Source organism: Thamnophis sirtalis, unplaced genomic scaffold (assembly GCF_051295495.1).
Source record: "Thamnophis sirtalis isolate CommonGarterSnake01/CBP01778 unplaced genomic scaffold, rThaSir2_p1.2 scaffold_3, whole genome shotgun sequence".
Classification (NCBI taxonomy): domain Eukaryota; kingdom Metazoa; phylum Chordata; class Lepidosauria; order Squamata; family Natricidae; genus Thamnophis; species Thamnophis sirtalis.
This window is the reverse complement of record NW_028261383.1, coordinates 1,549,161-1,567,646: the sequence shown is the minus strand read 5'-3', so window position 1 is coordinate 1,567,646 and position 18,486 is coordinate 1,549,161. Positions and strand designations below refer to the sequence as shown.

At 45.2% G+C, this 18,486-nt stretch overlaps 1 protein-coding gene across 1 annotated transcript; it reads left to right on the top strand.

The window, feature by feature from the left end:
- Positions 1 to 1,755: 1,755 nt before the first annotated feature.
- On the top strand, positions 1,756 to 14,919 carry LOC106556599 (uncharacterized). Its single transcript, XM_087711790.1, is given in 3 exon segments — positions 1,756 to 3,794; positions 3,797 to 3,866; positions 13,127 to 14,919. Coding segments are annotated over 3 exon segments (3,273 nt in total). The 5' UTR covers positions 1,756 to 1,957; the 3' UTR covers positions 14,493 to 14,919.
- Positions 14,920 to 18,486: the final 3,567 nt, after the last annotated feature.

Below are 18,486 nucleotides of genomic sequence, written 5' to 3'. Positions count from 1 at the left end.
AATTTTACCGTGGCCCGCTGAGCGCGCGCAGGGGTGGGGGGGCGTTGTTCGCGACGACACATTGATTGCGTACCTGCGCAGGGCTCTCTTCCCTGGAGCCTTTGCGCACGGCCCAGGAGCTTTTGCGCACGGCCCAGGAGCCTTTGCGCTGCAGCGATCATGTCCCCCGGCCGCTGCAGCGATCATGGCCCCCGGCCGCTGCAGCAATCATGGCCCCCGGCCGCTGCGCGGCCCGGTGCCAGGTACTCCACGGCCCGGCACCGGTCCGTGGACCGGGGGTTGGGGACCACTGGACTAGATGACCTCAGAGCTCCCTTCCATCTGTTATTCTGAAGGTTTCCTCATTTGTGGTTTGGAAAGTTATGCAAACTGACCAGTTACCTACAGTCAGCAAACCACGAAGGAAGCAAAGTTTATGGGATGGTGTTTCCTGATGCTGCCCCGAAGGGCACAATAAGGGGAAATAGAAGTTTCCCCAAACTTCGGGGGAAGGAGGGAACGAGGATCCCCAATCGCCTCTTCCCTTTCCGGGCGGGGCGTAGGAAATGAGGAAAGGGTCCCGTTCTCTATGAACACCGAACGGTCGGGAAAGAGGCGGCTCGCCCAGCACGCTGCGAGGGGGAAGTGTCGCTTGAAGAGCCGAGAAACTGCAGTCCCCTGGGCAGGAAGAGAGAAATGAGGGGCTAGAGCGTCTCCACCACTCTCCCAGGGAGGAAACGGGGGTCGGAAAAGGCGGGGAGAGGCTTCCGAAGGACCTCTCTAGTAAGCTCCTCTCGGTCTCCCTCTCCACCGTTTATTGGAGCTGAGTTTCCGGGAGGTTTTGATCCCCAGTTGCCTCATTTTGGGCGGCTGTGCAACTTCTGGGCGTCCGGCAAGGCTGCTCCTGGGCTCCGCTCCAGGCAGGTGCGGCTCCCTCTCTCCCTCGGGCTGCCAGGAGTGCTTCCTTCTCTCTTCAATGGGGAGTGGAGGGTTTTTCTTTAGGGGAAGAAAAGGGGTTCAAATGGCTTGAATTGAGTTGAATGTTTTTCCAAGGCAGAAAAGATCCACTTGCTTTCGGCTTCATCTCAATGGAGAAGAATTGGTAGCTTTTGCTTTTATTCTAGTGTTTTAATTGTTTACTTTCGTTTCTACAAAGCTGGATAGAAGCTGAAAAAATCCTATGGGGATCTTAGCACTTTGTCTCACATCATGTAGCATCATCGCCCCCCCCCTCCTGTGGAAAAGGAAAAGGCAGGGATCATCCACGGTTAAGGCAGGCAAGTGGGGGGCAACAGAGATTCTTGTCAGCCATCCCTCTCATCATGCTAAAAAAAAGGGAAAGGGGAGGTCTGCTTTGGGGGAGGGGGGACATAGGGGGGATCCCAGCATGGCTTTGATTCTGGGGGGACTGAATGGAAGTTTTTTTGGAGGGGCTTCCAGGGTTCATATACAGCAGTGGTTCCCAACATGGCGCCCAGGCACCACAGGGAGGCAATTTGATTTTTTTAATGGGAGCAATTTGAACCTTGTATAAACCAAGTTAATGGCCTTTTAGGCTTCCTCCACATGAGTAGAATTCACTTTTTCAGCAAATTAAGAAATATATGTCATAGGGGAGGCATCAGGATTTTAGAGATGCTTAGAGGGGGCATGGCCAAAAAACACTTGGGAACCACTGATATAGGAGGTCTTCCAGTTATTGTTTGGGCTATTTGGAGAGCTGAAGAAAATAAATCTTCCTCTCTCCTTCACTTCTTTTTTCTTCATTCTGCAGGTGCCACCAGGAAAACCTTTGCACAAAGTTCTGCTTGCAGAATCCAATCTGGGTCAGTCACCAGGACCAGAGGTTTCATCTTCTCAGCTTTCGGACTCATGCTGGATCCCCTCCTCCTGCCCATCTTCCAACCTTTTGGCCAAAGTTCTGCTTGTTTGAATTTCCTCTGATAGGAAGTTGTGGAAGTGAGCAGCCCTGGAGACTATGCAGAGGGGGAAACACTTTGGCCAAAGGTCCCCCCAGAGGAATCAGGGGAGACTCTTTGAATGCTCCCATTGTGGGAAATCCTTTGCTTACCGGTCCCTCCTTTTGATCCACCGGAAGCTGCACACGGGAAATGGATCCCACCTGTGTTTCCTTTGTGGGAAATCCTTTCCTGGAGTGTGGAGCTTTGCCAAACATCTACGGAACCACCCTGGACTGAAGCCTTACAAATGCGGAGAGTGCGGGGAGCGTTTTGCTAAAGGCTCGGACCTTGGAGCCCATCAGCGAATCCACCAGGGAAAGAGATCTCAGGAGTCCTGGAAGCGCTGGGGAAGATTTCCTGAGAGACGGCATTTCTCTAGGCCTCAGAACAGCCCAACTGAAGAGAAGCCATGCAAGTGTGCGCAATGTGGGCTGTGCTTTTCCCAAACCTCGCAGCTGCTTAAACATCAGGAAATCCACACCGGAGGAAAACCTTATCAATGTCTGGAGTGTGGGAAATCTTTCCGTTATAAACAATTGTTTAGAAGACATGAGAAAATTCACACAGCGCAGAGTCCTTATAAATGCCTAGAATGTGGGAAGTGTTTCACTCAGAGCTCATCTCTTTGCAAACATAATAAAACACATACAAAGGAGGGAAGCAAAACGTGCCTAGAATGTGGGAAATCTTTTTCCAACAAATCATGCCTGCTGCAACATCAGAGAATTCACAGTGGGGAAAAACCCCATCAATGTCTTGAACGTGGGAGATGTTTCGGCTGCAAGTCAAATTTAATTCAACATCAGAGAGTTCACACCAAAGAGAGACCCCATCAGTGCCAAAAATGTGGAAGGTGTTTTGGCCAGAAGGCTCACCTAATTCAACATCAAAGAGTTCACACTGGGGAAAGACTCCATGAATGCCCAGAATGTGGGAAATGTTTTGGCTACAAATCATAACTAATTCAACATCGGAGAGTTCACACTGGGGAAAGACCCTATCAATGCCCAGAATGTGGGAAAAGATTTGCCAATTCTTATAACCTTCAGAAACACCAAAGGACACATAGGGGAGAAAAACTATATAAATGTAATGATTGTGATAAATGTTTTTCTTGTAAGGAAACTCTTTTTCGACATCAAAGTATCCATACAGGTGTGAAGCCCTATAAGTGTATTGAGTGTGGAACATTTTTCCGTACAGTACAAATCCTCAGAAGTCATGAGAACGTTCACAGAGGGGAAAAAAAGTTCAAATGTTTAGAATGTGGGAAAGCCTTTGCTTCTTCATCATCCCTTAGAATTCACTGCCAAGCCCATACGGATGAGAAATGCCACAAGTGCTCCATTTGTGAGAAATCTTTTACCCGGAAAAGTACACTTTTGATGCATCAGAAAATCCACTTAGGGGAGCAATATAAATGCCCAGAGTGTGAGAAATCTTTTAGTTGTAAATATTATCTTAGAAAACACAAGAGGATTCACAAAGGAGAGAAGCCTTTCAAGTGTGTGCAGAAAAATGAAAAGTGCCCAGAATGTGGGAAATGTTTTGGCAGAAAGTCACAATTAATTCAACATCAGAAACGTCACACTGGAGAAAGACCCCATCAGTGCCCAGAATGTGGGAGATGTTTTATTGAAAAGTCATACCTAATTCGACATCAGAAACTTCATACTGGAGAACGACCCCATCAGTGCCCTGAATGTGGGAAATGTTTTGGCAGAAAGTCACACCTAATTCGACATCAGAGAGTTCACACCAAAGAAAGACCCCATCAGTGCCCTGAATGTGGGAAATGTTTTGGCAGAAAGTCAAATTTAATTCGACATCAGAGAGTTCATATTGGACAAAGACCCAATGCCCAGAATGTGGGAGATGTTTTATTGAAAAGTCACACCTAATTCAACATCAGAAACTTCACACAATGCACAATCTATGAGGTATCATTTTGAACCAGCTCCCTGCCCAACCGATGATCAATAGCAGCGGTTATACCAATCTTTAAAAATCTTTATACCAAATCTTTTATCTAGTCGAATATTAAAGACCAATCTCCCTGTGTTGCATCACATGTAAAGTCATGGAATCAATTATAAAGCAATCCATCACCCCCCCCCCCCTAGAGACAAACAACCTGCTATATGACAAGCAGTTTGGTTTTAGAAAAAAATTGTCCTATAAACTGCAACTCCTAGACTGCAGAAACATCTGGACCACACATCTTGAACAGGGTAAAGCAGTAGATACAAAAGCCTTTGATTCAGTGGTACACAACAAACTACTGTCAAAGCTAAGTTCTTACGGCATCTCTGGATCCATGCACAAGTGGATAGCCGCGTTCCTGTCCAACAGGCAACAAAGAGTCAAAATAGGGAGGGCTCTTATCAAATCCGGCACCAGTTAACAGGGGTGTCCCCCAAGGCAGCGCTTTAGGACTCACACTCTTTCTGCTTTACATCAACGATCTATACAATCAAATTAAAAACAGCTGCGTCCTCTTCGCTGACGATGTAAAATTATTTAATAGTAAAAAGACTGGAGATGTTTTGTTGAAAAGACACACCTAATTTTGACATCAGAGACTTCAGACTGGAGCAGACTCTATGAATACCAGAACCTGAAAAAAGATTTGTGGATTCTGCTGAACTTTGTAGACACCATGTGAAGTACCCGTGGGTGACCGCCACACCTACACAAGGAATTATGTGACAACACACCAGAAGGGACACACAGGAAAGTGAAGGAATAGAGGTAAGGCTACGTAAAGACATCCGTAGGAAGCTACCGTGATCTCAGTAGCTGGTTATCTCGGATACCTACAAGCTCACCTAATTAGCAGAACCAGATGTGGGAAAAGAGGAAAGGTTACGTACAGACTTGCGCATTACAGCCATAATCGCAGTAGCCGTTTATCTTTTAGCCCATGAGCTCACCGAGCAGAGACAGGCCGTATCAGGGAGTGATGTGAGATTCAACCTTGGCTGAGATAGCTGCCTGGATTCACAAGGGAAAAAAGAGGGAGTAAACCAAAAACAAGACCGTTGCTTTCTGTGCTCTATTCTGCTGGTTGAAACTATAAAAGCCAAATAAACTCTGCGTAAGGCAGACAGGCGTTTTGGACATCACCTGCTGTGATGGATTTCTGAAAACCTACAGGAAAGAGGACATATAAATGTGGGGAGTGTGGGAAAAGTTTTACCTGAAAACAAAACATTGGAAACCATTAGAAATTTTTGACCAGATTGGGAGAACTGGTAGTGGACATTGGGCATTGGTGGTCAAACCGGTAGGGACTGCTAGTTGGCCACGCCCCCAAACTGGTACTCAGTCGGTGCTCACTTGCCTTACCCAGTCTCTACTTTCCACCGTTCCAGCCTGCCTCCCCTACTCCCTTCCCGCAGCTCTGCCACGCTTGCCTACCTTCCACTCGATGTCCCCATGGCCAACTTGCTAAGGTAGGCAAGCGGAAAGCTGTGTGGAAGGCAGACAAGCATGTCCAGGCTGGCCAGTCGCGGGGAAGGGACCTAGCAGACTGCTTCCTGTTGAGATCCATTACCAGTTCTGTGTATAGGGCAGTTATGGCTGCCTGAAAACACAGGCCCAGAGATGGATGCTACCATGAGATGAACAAAACATTCTTATTAGCAATATGTAAGAGCTTTCCTATTAATTAGTGTGCTCCTCTGTACCAGCCTCTAGTATCTAGCAGTTAGCCAGCACTTCAAAGGGAGGCAGGAATGCGAGCTGCTCGTGTCTTCCCCCACTTCCCCCCACCTCTTCCTTCACTTCCCTCCACCTTTCATTTACCCCTCCTTTTCTGCCCAGAGATGAAGCCTCTTGCCACGCTGCAATATTATTATTGGATTATTTAGTCATGTGCCTTTTGATGTAATTTGTATACACCTTCTCTTTGTTTGGAACTAATAAAAGAAGCCCCCCAGGCATCGCTCAGGGCCAAGCCAAGCTTCATCCCAAGAAGGATTTGTCCGGTGTCTTTCTTCTCATTCGGCTACAAACATGAGCGGCCCATCAGAAGCGTGAAAAAGCCACAACTGGTGACCCCGACGTGATCTTGCTGATCAAGCACGTCGCCTCATCCGTCTCACTTGGAATCCTCGTGCTCACTGGCGAAGGAACGCCTCTTGCATACCAGGACCGGCCGTCGCAGACGGAGCATCCTCCCAGAATCGTAATGGGGGCAGAATTCTCTAAGCCCCGGGTTGCACACCTTTTCGAACTTAGAGAATTGTCCAAGTCCTCAATATTAATCTTAAAAAACAATGGAAATATTCTCTCCATCCTTTCGAAAAAAGATCTTACTAACCTTCTCAGGTACATTTATCAAAATTGTCCCACATATCCTGAGAAGGGCTCAATTCGAACAACCATTTGGGAAAAATTAGGAAAATATTTTCACCAGCCTCCAAGGGCACCACTGAAAATACTTTCCACTTGGCGGATCGTCATGGAATGCTTAAACGTTCATGAAAAGGCCATGATGGGGGGACCGGATACCCCCCCGCCATATTTGGAAACCTCTTCACTAAATTCACACTTTGAATCCAAGAGTTCCTCTTCCCTTGTGTGTATGCCTCTGTCACCCTCAGCCCCTGAAGCTCCTCAACATTACATCCCTTTAGAGGACGCTTCTGCCTGCTTTCCAACCTGACTCACTGTCGGGAAACTAATCCTGGGGCATTCAGCCAGCCCCACACAAAAGGCTGATGCTGCTATTTCTGCTTCTTATCTTGTTTCTTATTTCAATCTCTTGGCAAGTGAACCTATAGATGCTCCAATGCCTGGCTCTTCCTATTTTCTTCCGGTGATCTCGGCTACCTCTATTCCATTACCCCCTACGATGCCTCTCTTAGTCTTTCCTCATCGTGATTTCATGTCTCAAGGAGTTCTTGCTACCCTCTTTCTTACTGACTCTTCTGATTTCTCTTCTGCTGCTTTGATGACATTTTCATGCCTGAGCACCTGAATCTTTTTCACAGATGTTTCACAGAGCAATTGATTTATAGGATCCGAATTGGAATGGAGAAAAATGCTTTTGTGTGTGCATGAGTGTGTGTGTGTTTGAGTGAGTGAGGGATCCAGTAAGGGAACTGCGCCTATTTAGGAAAGTAGGTAAATTATGGGGACAGGTTGGGCAGTAGAGAGTAAAAGATGCCAGAGACGAAGCCTCTTGCCACGCTGCAATATTATTATTGGATTATTTAGTCATGTGCCTTTTGATGTAATTTGTATACACCTTCTCTTTGTTTGGAACTAATAAAAGAAGCCCCCCGGGCATCTCTCGGGGCCAAGCCAAGCTTCATCCCAAGAAGGATTTGTCCGGTGTCTTCTCATTCGGCTACAAACATGAGCGGCCCATCAGAAGCGTGAAAAAGCCACAGCTTCCTTCCCAGCAGTGCTGCTATGCTTGGCTGCCTTCCATGCGGCCTTCCTGGTGGTCCCCGATGCACTGCCTGCCGAGGTCAGCATCCAGCCCGTTCAGTGGGTGGGTGGGCAGCCCTTGATGAAGATGCAGCAGCTGCTCTGGGGCTGAGAGGGGAAGCGACGGTGGCTATGGCAGTTTGGGAGGGCAGGGGTCAGACGGATGTCCAGGGGCTGCTGCACATGTGCACCACCTGCCTTCCCAGAGTACTTTCGTCCTTCTCCCTCCACCGAAAGAAAGGAATATCCTGCCGTCAGTTGGTGCCACTGCAGTTGATCCGGCAGGGGGAAAAGCCTCTGAAGGGCAGGGTGTGTGCTGCCGCTGCTGCTGCCAGGCACATCCTCGCAGGAGAACACCCCGGGAAGGCTCCGTCTGTGCCTAGACCAGGTATGTGTCTCTGTGTGTGTCTGTCTGTGTCTGTGTGTGTGAGAGAGAGGGGTGTGGTGGGGAGAGACATAGAAAGGGAAAGAAAAAGGAGGAAAGAGAAAGAAAGAGAAAGGAAGTGGGAGAGAGAGAAGAAAAGAGACAAAGAAAAAGAAAGAAAAAAGAAAGAAACTGGACTTATGACCACAATTAAGGCCAAAATTTTGGTTGCTAAGCAAGAGCGTTGTTAAGTAAGTTTCACCACTTTTATAAGTTGGCCACACCCACCTGGTCACATGACTACCAAGCCGGAGCAGCTCCCCACTTCAAGTCAAAGTTGGGTGCTGATCTCCTGTTAGGAGAGAGCCAAAGCCATCCCCAAAGCCACTTTGGTCCCAGAAGATTTCAGTGAGGCCTGCTAGCACCAAAATGGGGATGTCGCGCACAAGTGAGGGTGGTAGAGGGGGGATCATGCACATGTGCAAAGGGTGGGGCCTGCATGGTGAGGCATTGGATTATGGGTGTCGGCACACACATGTGCAATCTCTCATACACACATACACGCCTTTGGCACCCAAGGGAAAAAAAGGTTTGTCATCACTACCCTAGTGTTAATGCCAGAGCTCAAAAATAGGAGACTCTGAATTCCAGTCCCGCCTTGGTCCTGAAAGCCAGCTGGGTGACCTTAAGCCTGTCTCAGTAAAACCCACCTCACAGTATGGTTGTGAGGAAAATAAGAGGAGGAAGGTGTGTTGAATGTGTTCATTTCCTGAGTTATTTGCAAAAATAATAAATCAGCAATAGAAATAAAACATTAAATCATTTCTATTTTCCAGTGACATGGCAATATTTTCAAGCTTATTTCCGTTTTATATTGTGTTTTATATCCTCTGGGAAAATGTGTGAGATCTGGGCTGCTCCCCCAAACTCTCTTCTTAACTGTCTTGGGGTCTCGGGATTAGGAAACCAAAGAATGTGAGAAAACTCGTCCATGCTCAGAGACCTCCACTCAATTTAAACTCTCACGATGGGCATCAACATGAAATCTCTGCACCCGTGGCTATTACAGATCAGTGTAAGACTTGATGACAGATGAATTAAAAGATCCTGGGAATAAAATTAAACGTTTATTATCCAGTTAGGAAGGAACACCAAAAAAGTAAAAATACCACAAAAGGTAACTGTTAATTGCTTCCCGTTATTGGCACTTTGAACGAAGTTCCGAAACAACAACAACAAAAAACTAAATAGGGCTTCTCCATGGACACATACAAGCGGGCGCTTCTACCGTGCAGAGGACACCCTTCGCAAGAGCAGGGAAAACCTGGATACCGACGTCCAATGGAGAAACAGAAGCGGTTTCGTTGCATGTGGTCGTGGCTGGGAGGGGGAATTGGGGGCGGGGAGGAGCTGAATCTGCAATGAGGGGCGGGGCTTACAAGGCGGAAGCGGAATCAGTGGAGAGCAGAAGCCTCTCCCCCGCCTCCCCCTCCCATTGGCTGGGTCTCCGTTTTCTTCCGCGAGGATCTGCGCTGGATCTCTGGAGAGGTTTCTGGGTACCTCTCCAGTGAGGCTGTTCTCCCTCCAGGCCGCCCTTCCTGCCAGGAGATCTCCCTACCGGGAGGAAGGAAACTGCGGATCCCGCTCTTCGGCTTCTCGGGGTTTTCCTGGGGGAGATCCGGCTCTGGCGTTGCCTGCAGGGAGCGGCTCTTTCCCTTCCTTCCAGGGGGACAAAGGGGGCTCCGTCCCCGCGCTGGATTTGCCCCCTCCTCCCCGGCCAAGGCTCTCCGGGTGGATCCGGGAAGGAGTTTTGGGGAGGTTGCTTTCAGAAGGTCTCTCTATGGTCCTTCAGGGCAAGAGGTATTTGAGCATGTATGTCGCGCAAGTGCAATTTAAAAAATAAAATAAACGGAGCTTTAAACCATTTGTTGAGGTTTGTAATGTGGTCTTAACACAGACTGACCTCCTGGCAATGGGGAGGGGAGGATTTGGGGAAAGAAAAGGTTTAAATTAGTTGAGTTGAGCTCTTGTTTTAATCTACAAGATATCCTCTTTCTTTGACCTTAAAGGAAAAAGGCTAAAAATGAAATAGTTTGATTTATGCTAACATTTACTTTGCTTCTGCTTTAAAAAGCTGTGTATAATTTCTAAATTTTATATTTTTCTAGTTTTTCTCAGAAGAGGCTATGATGGGGCAGCCCCTCCTGGGTAGATGTTTTAGAAACCACAAACTTTAAGGACGTTTTGAGGGTGATCTTGTGAGCAGCTGATAGGACAAAGCTGATGACCAGAAGATTGCCTTACATAATTGTAAATATTTTCCAAAATGTTTGTCCAAAGTAGCTGTAGGTCCCAGGAGGCCTAGAATTCTTATGGCCTTGCAGCCTCCAAAAAGAGGAGGAAAGAGCAGCCCTTTTCACTGATGCTCTTCCCCACCTGATCCCTCTCACCTTCCTTTGAGGTTTCCTGCTCACAACTATGCATTGGTTCCTCTTGGGCTTCATCCTGCTGGTTTCTTCCATTTTGGCTTACCAAGAGGTTCTTAAATCCTGATTCTCTCTCCATTATTTGTATTGTATTTTATCCTTTCTCTTCCAGGTCATTTATAGATTAATGTCAACATCTGAACCTTTTTCATTTGTCTTTGCAGGAGGCAAAAGTCAAGGGTTGTTCTTGGATCGGAACCCACCAAACTTGTCTGGTACCGCGTTCTAGAGAATTTGGAAATTGTGGCTTGTTAGAGAAGCAGCTTTGTGCACGAAAGGCCATTTGGTCAGGCAATATTTAACTGGTCAGCGGTGAAGGTCATCTCTGGCCTTGACTCAGAGGGGGAACAAGTAACCCAGAGACCTCTTAACTATAAATTTAAAGGTGAGTAAATAAATCTTGGTTTGGGGAATAAGCTTTTTTCATCTTTCTTTGTCAAAATGCCAGTGCTACCAAGATGCTGAGTGAAGGCGTAATTCCTTTAATCAATATTTGTTGAAGAAGGCACTCTTGATGGAGTTGGAGGTGGACCCTGGTCAGAAGGCCACAGAGTGGGGGAGCTTGGTGCATGCACCCCTGAAGCCAGAAGAGGCTCCCTGGGAACTCAGCTTGAGGTGGGGCTGTTGCTGTCCAGTTTTTAGCTTATCTCTCCATGGGGAAATGTTGTCTTAGCCCAAACTGCCTCTTGTTTCAGCAATACATTTTTAGCAATTAAGTATGCAAACTTTTCTTCTTTGTGCCTTGTCCCATAATGCATTTACGGTTATAGTTTAGTAAGCTGAAGCACTTAGGCCTTCTACCTAAAGCTTAAACATTAATTGAAATTCTCTGGATCCTTTAATGGGGATTTGGGGCGAATTTACCCCAGCATTAAACCATGTCACAGTTCAGTGTTTTTTTTAAAGGTCAGGGCTGTTTAGGATGACAAATTGGGTCTTCCATTTCACTTTGAGGAAGCCCTCTATAGCTTTATTTGCCTTGATCAGCCATGGTCCTTTTATGAGTAACTTGGCTGTTGCACTTGGAGGAAATTGTTAAATCAGAGCCATTTTCCCCTCCTCCTTTTCTGTCTGATCTTCTGCGGCTGAGTCTCTTTTAGGATGGCCTGGCTGAATTGCCCCTTCTAATATGCACAGCTTTTTGGTTGGACCTGGTTGTGCTCAGTGCATCAAACAAGCAGATGTGGCCCCAAGGAAACTCTTAATTTAAAACAAAGGGTTTTTTTATTTTTTGTTACATATTTTAACTTCTTTTATAAACAAAATGTTGTCCTGGTTTTCCCCCTTTATATCTTCTATTATGCATAGTTCATTTTACATCATATTTCATTTCGCATTTCAGTCATCTTATTTTCTTCCATATTTTCCCGCTTAGTTTTAATTTCTTCTTAATATATAAACAATATCATTATTTGCCTCTCCAAATTAATCAAACATATCATTTTCATCTATTATTCTGCTTTACTATTGATAGCATATATCCTCAAATTTAATTTTATATAGTAAACATTTCATTTATTTAATTATCCACAAATAGTATTAATCTACTTCCCTCACATCATATTGAGTATATACCATTGGCTATATTTACCAAGTTTCATTCTATTTTACTAATAAATCCTTTTCCTTCTTTCTTCCTTTCAACCATTTTCTTTTAGTCTCTCAGGAACTTCACTTCTGTTATATTCTCTTCTTTCCACCCATTTACCTAGCTTTTTCTTGTTCTTGAAATTTCTATATATTTTTTTTCCAATCTTTTTTCGCCTTTTTAATTCTATTGTTTTAGTATCTCCCACCAGTTCCCCCTCCATCTTTCCCCATTAATCTCACCTTTGCTATTTAATTTTCCCTTTCTTGGGGCCACTTCCCCCTTGTCTCCTTTCGGTATGTAACTGTAAATTCCAGTACAATCATCTAAGTATTTTTCTTTTTCAATCTCTTTTTCTTCTATAGTATGTTCTTCATTTAGTCCCTTTTCTTTCTCCTTTTCCTTGTTTTACTTGTTTCCTCTGAGTTTCCACTGTTTTCTTTCCATTTAGCGTTTCACGTGCATTTTTTAACATCAAGTAATTCATCATACATCCAAAATTCCATAGTGTCTGCTTAGTTAATTTAGCAAATTGTTTAAGCTTTTTCTTTTATATCACATTTACTTAAACTTAAAGTTCTTTTTTCCTTTCTTATTTCCAATTGCTAACATCCAATTCCACTTTTATTTTTATTTTTCTCTTCCACCGAGATAGCAAGTCCAACCCACAACACTTACAAAAACAAATCTTCCTTGTTGTTTCACACCCTTCAAAGTATCTTTATCTTGCTACAGTCAAGGTCAAGTTATAGCTGTACTTTCTTCTGTTATTTTCTATTTAGTCTTATACTATCCTCTACTCACCAGTAGATGTCTCCCTTTCTGCCATAGGCAATGTGTTCTAGTCAGCTAGCTGTCAAAAGCTGTATTTATTCCACAAAAAAAGCAGGGGACACCATCAGAGTCCCAGCATAGACTGTATTTGACTTGAGGGGGTCCTGGATAAGCTTAGAGATGCTTTGGTCCATGTTGCTTAGAAACCGTATGGACCATGTGGCTTGGAAAAAGGTGCAAGGTTGTAAAGGCCACCCAGTCTGGGGATTAAGGCCACATTTCTCAGTGGTACCAGCGACAATTGGCTGAAGTCCAGACCTGGGGTCAGTGGCAGATGGCTGAAGACCGCAGACCTCCACTTAAGGCACCACTCTGGCATTTCTGCCTCATTGAGTGACTGAGGTTTCTGGGGTTGGCTGCAGCTCTGTTAACTCATGTGTGGCCTGCCCTGGATCTCCAGGGTCCCCCTATCCCCTTCAGGTACTATCTTTCTCAAAATATTATTCTCTGTTTCTTTTTTCCCCTAACAGAAATAAAATAGTGTGATCCAACCTTTACCTACAAGTCAACTACCAGAAACAGCAGAAAATAGTGGAAGACAGCAGCCACCAACAAGTATGGAACGTGAGAAACCCTTGACTCTCCTGTCAGACACAAGCAACACTCCAGAAAACCATCAAACATATATATGCTCAGAGTGTGGGAAAACCTTTGCTTGCTGGCCCCACCTTTTGACCCACAGGAAGATGCATTTTCAAAGCGGATCCAGTCAAAATTTGGAAGGTGTCCTAAAACCCTATAAATGTGAGGAATGTCACTTATGCTTTGAACGAAAGTTAGAACTTCTTAAACATCAGAAAATCCATACTGGAGATAAACCTTATCAATGTCTGGAATGTGGGAAATGTTTCCATGCAAAATCCACTCTCAGGGACCACAAGAGAATTCACACGGGGGAGAAACCTTACAAATGTTGGGAATGTGGGAAGAGCTTTTCTCAGAAGTCAGGTCTTTGGGGCCATGAGAAGATTCATTCAGGAATAAAATCTTACAAATGCTTTGAGTGTGGGAAATGTTTCACCCTGAGAACATATCTTCTTAGTCATGAGAAAACACACAGAAGGGAGAAAAAGAAAAAAACTTACAAATGTTTTGCGTGTGGAAATTGTTTCACGCAGAGTTCAGCTCTTCGGAGTCATTGGAAAACACACAGAGGGGAGAAAAATGTAAAGTGCCTCGAATGTGGGAAATACTTTTCCAGTAAATCAACCCTGGGGCGACATCAAAAAATTCACACCGGAGACAGACCCTTTGAATGCCCAGAATGTGGGAGAAGATTTATGTATTCTTTTGAACTTCGGACACATCAGAAAAGTCACAAAGGGGAGGAACCCTATAAATGTGGGGAGTGTGGGAAGGGTTTTCTTACACGAAAAGACATGCATAATCATGAGAGAACCCACACAGGGGAGAAGCCATACAAATGTTTGGAGTGTGAGAAATGCTTTTCCCGAAAAGACACCCTTAGAATGCATGAGAGGATCCATACAGGCATGAAGCCATACGGATGCATAGAATGTGGGAAATCTTTTGCTTATAAGGAAGTACTTTGGAGACATCAGCAAATTCACACTGGGGAGAAGCCCTTTAAATGCATCGAATGTGGACAATTTTATCGTACCACATCAAACCTTAGAAATCATATAAAAATTCACACGGGGGAAAAAAGTTATAAATGTTTAGAGTGCGGGAAAACATTTGCGCGGCCAGCTCACCTTACAAATCACAGCCGAATCCATTCGGGAGAGAAGCCCTTTAGATGCTCGGAGTGCGATAAATGTTTTTCTCGGAAAGATACTCTCTCGAAGCATCAGCGAATGCACTCTGGAGAAAAACCATAGAAATGTTCAGATTGTGGGAAAGGTTTTGCCCAACCTTCATCCCTTCATATGCACAACTGAGATCACACTGGAGAGTAGCCTAACAACTGGGCGGGGTGTGAGAAAACCTTTTTTGTTGCAAATCACAGCTAAAAATGCACCAGGAAGTCCATAGCAGAGAGACATCTCTTGAATTGTGAACAATGCAGGAACACATTTTCTTTTTTCAGAGGTCACACCTTACCAGGCATTTCACACAGTGACAGAAGGGAGCTCTGAACTGGGATAGGAAATCCTGTTTTAGGGGTCAAATAAAACTTTTAAGGTTTCATTGAAGTTTTGTTTTCATTGGAACTGTATGAAAGTACATAATCATCTGGCCTGACATTTTTTTTTTTGAAAAAATGTTTTAGTCTATTGTCCAGCCTTAATAAAAGAATTTACGCTATCCTATCACATTTTAATTTCTCCAGAGTGCACTTTTCTTACATTGTTCACTCCAGTGATGAATAATGTTAAATGAAGGCTTGGCTCATTTCCTGGGCTGAAAGATAATCATAGTTTAGTTTAAGGTTTCTGTCTGACAGAAATGTTGGGCTTAATTGTGGTCCTGTACTTGCTTTGTAAGCTAAATGGGGTGAAATGTGTCAGGGAATTTGCCCATGGAGATTCTCAGTCATCCAGCTTATGGTTATTCCAAAGGTGCTTTTTTTCAAAGAGGCAACTGGACATTGTGGTTTTTCTTTGAAAGCATTTTCAATCCAGCTTCTTGGATGAGAAGCGAAACATCTTCCAAGAAAAACCACAAAATCCAGTTGCCTCTTTGAAAAAAAAAAAGCACCTTTGCAATCAGGGAATTTGCACACCCGGTGACCAAATGGAATCGGAGACCCTGACAGGAAATTGTGTGCATGTGTTTTTTTAAAAAAATAAATATATTTACAGTAAACAGGAGAAGCAAACAGGATCATATCAGGTGAAACAACAGAATCGTGAGGTAAATCACAGCGAGCACACAGGGCAAAAAAAGCGGGAAACAAGGAACCTCCCCCTTTTCACTCAAGACAGCCAATCACAGTTTAGATTGCCTCATGCAGGGCCAGCCCTCTTCAATCAATCAACTGTAACTGTTCTGGACTGGCTACGCAACCTCCCGTTTCAGTTATAAATTTAAATATCTTGGCAAAATGTAGATTGGGGGTGGGGAGTCATAAATGCTTATTTATTTTTACTTATCTATCAAATTATTTTATTCCAATCTCATTTTAAATTCTATTCTCTTCCAATCTTGTTTGATTGAATTTTGATAATAATTTATGTTTGGAATGCTGCACTTTGATACGGCCTAATGGACTAATTAATAAAGTAAAGTAAACCTTGACAAAATGCCCAGGGAAGTCGAAACTGAAATATTGTGCAGTTACACTTGCTTTGTCTGTGAAATGGGATGACATGTTTTGCCCAGAGGCTTTTTCTGAGAGAGGAACCAGAAGGAATTCTGGAAGGAAGGTGAAATTCTGGCTGAGTTAGGAGGAGAAGAGAGGAAGGACATGTTGACCAAAGAGAAAAAACACTTGGAAATTATGTTTGCTTCAGCACTGCCTAGGAGGAGACCCCCACCCAAACACCTGAATAGTATCCATGAGCTGGAAGGGACCTTCTAGTGCAGCCCTCCTCTCAAGCAGGAAAACTGTAGGAAGTTATCACCCAGCCCTCTCCCAGAAAAATGAAATATCCTAGGAAATATTGAAAAGGCAGAATATTATATTTCCCTGGATGTGAAAAGGAAGAAAGATGTTTTAAGAGAGAATAGCTCCTTGTAGCTTCCTGCCCCCACCCACTTTGTCAATGGGCCATTAAGATGGCCAAGCTAGTCCCTTTACATAATAAAGAGTTCTCCCCTTCAGCTCCAGGGGGATGGGATTAAGGCAGTGTTTCTCAACCTTGGCAACTTGAAGATGTCTGGACTTCAACTCCCAGAATTCCCCAGCCAGCATTCGCTGGCTGGGGAATTCTGAGAGTTGAAGTCCAGACATCTTCAAGTTGCCAAGGTTGGGAAACACTGGATTAAGGCATGATGATAATATTGGCCCTTTACCCAACTCGCCACATGGCATCTGAGAACTCAACCAAACCTGGATTCAAAACGCAGCCTAGAGAGTTGTCCCTGCATGGGCCCATGGGAGTCTGACAACCAATCAGAATACAAGATGAAAGGCCAGAGAGGGCATAAAACCAGGGACTTTCAGCATCTCAGCCTTCCCTTCTCTTTTCTCCACCAAGATAGAAGCATGTGATCACATTTTCTGTTCAGGACTCAAGCCATGTGGTCGTGTCCACCATTAAAACCATCTTTCCAAGCAGCCTCCATGTCTCCAGTGTCTTTTTCCCCACTTGGAGCTGAACCCAGAAGGACATTTCTTTCATCAAAACCTATACTATTTTAGATTAGCAACTGTCTAGTCCATCAAGTGCCCAAACTGCAATGCGTGTGCATGCAGATGCATGGGCGTGCGCCGGAAATCTAAAAACCAGCTGGTCAGTGCGCATCTATGTGCCAGCCAGCTTGCCTATTGGTTTCCAGCACATACATCCATGTTGGCCAGCTGGAGGACCAGAAACCCGAAGACCAACTGGCCGGTGCACGCACGCATTTTTTTGGCTGGTTTTTTTTCGGGGGGGGGGGGCTTATTCTGGGCCATTTTTCAGACTTTTCAGACCATTTTTCGCGCATTTGGGGGGCCAGAACAGCCCCAAAATGTCCTGAAAATAGCCCAAAAGCAGCCTGGAAAACAGCGCCAGCAAAGACCAGCTGGCAGCCAGAGGAGCATATGTGCATGTCACCTCTGGAATCATGGGTCTAGTCTTCTCTTAAAAACCTCCAGAGATGAAGCACCCACAACTTCTAAAAGCAAGCTATTCCACTGGTCAACTGTCCTCACTGTTAGCAAGTTTCTCCTTAATTCCAGGTTGCTTCTCTCCTTGATTAGTTTCCAACTATTGTTTCTTGTCCTGCCCTCTGGTGCTGTGGAGAATAGTTTGACCCCCTTTTCTTTGTGGCAGGCCCTCAAATACTGGAATACTGCTATCATGCCTCTCCTAGTCCTTCTTTTCTTTAGACTAGCCAAGCCCAAATCTTGCGGCCATTTTTAATATGTTTTAGTCTCCAGGCCTTTGATCATCTTAGTTGCTTTTCTCTGATATTTTTTCCCAAAGTCTCAACATCTTTTTTTGTAGTATGGTGGCCAAAATTGGTTGCAGTATTCCAGGTGAGGTCGTACTAAGGCTTTATATGGCGGTAGTTATACTTCACGTGATCTTGATTCTATTTATAGAACCCAGGATTGTATTTTTTGGAGGTGGCTGCACACTGCTGGCTCATATTCAAGTGATCGTCCACTAGGACTCCAAGGTCCCTCTCACAGTGTACTGGCTTTGAGCCAGGTCTCACCTAATCCATACTTATACCTGATGAAAGAAATGTCCTCCTGGGTTCAGCTCCAGAGATGAAAAGTTCTTCCTCCCGAGAGCCCAGAGTGAAGGAGCCTCCAGATAAGTTCCCCCCAAGCCCACCCCCAGGAGAGACGTCCCTTCAGCACCAAGGACTCTGCGTTGGCCTGTGGGACAGACCCTCCCTCCAGAAGTTGCTTCCTGCTGCAGCTGCCCTGGGACTACAATTGAGGAATGGGAAGGCAAAGTTCTCTCCTTGGGGGGCCAGCTGGTCCTGAGTTCAAATCCCGATGCTGCCAATCTCACCTTTGAGCCTGCTATGGCCTGGCCCAGGTCCTGCTTTGATCAAAGGTCCGCAGAGCCAGGTCGGATGATCTCCGAGGAAAAGGCTTGATTGAAGGGGGTGAGTCTGGGGGACCTGAGGAGCCCCTTTCTCCCTCCTCCTTCTCTCACAAGAACTGAGGGCGCCTCTCAGGCGCGCTCCTCCTGCAGACAAGCCCCCTCCTTACGGGGAGCCTCCTTCCCCGCTTCGCTTCCAGGGAGCCAGCACCCCCCTCCCCCGCAG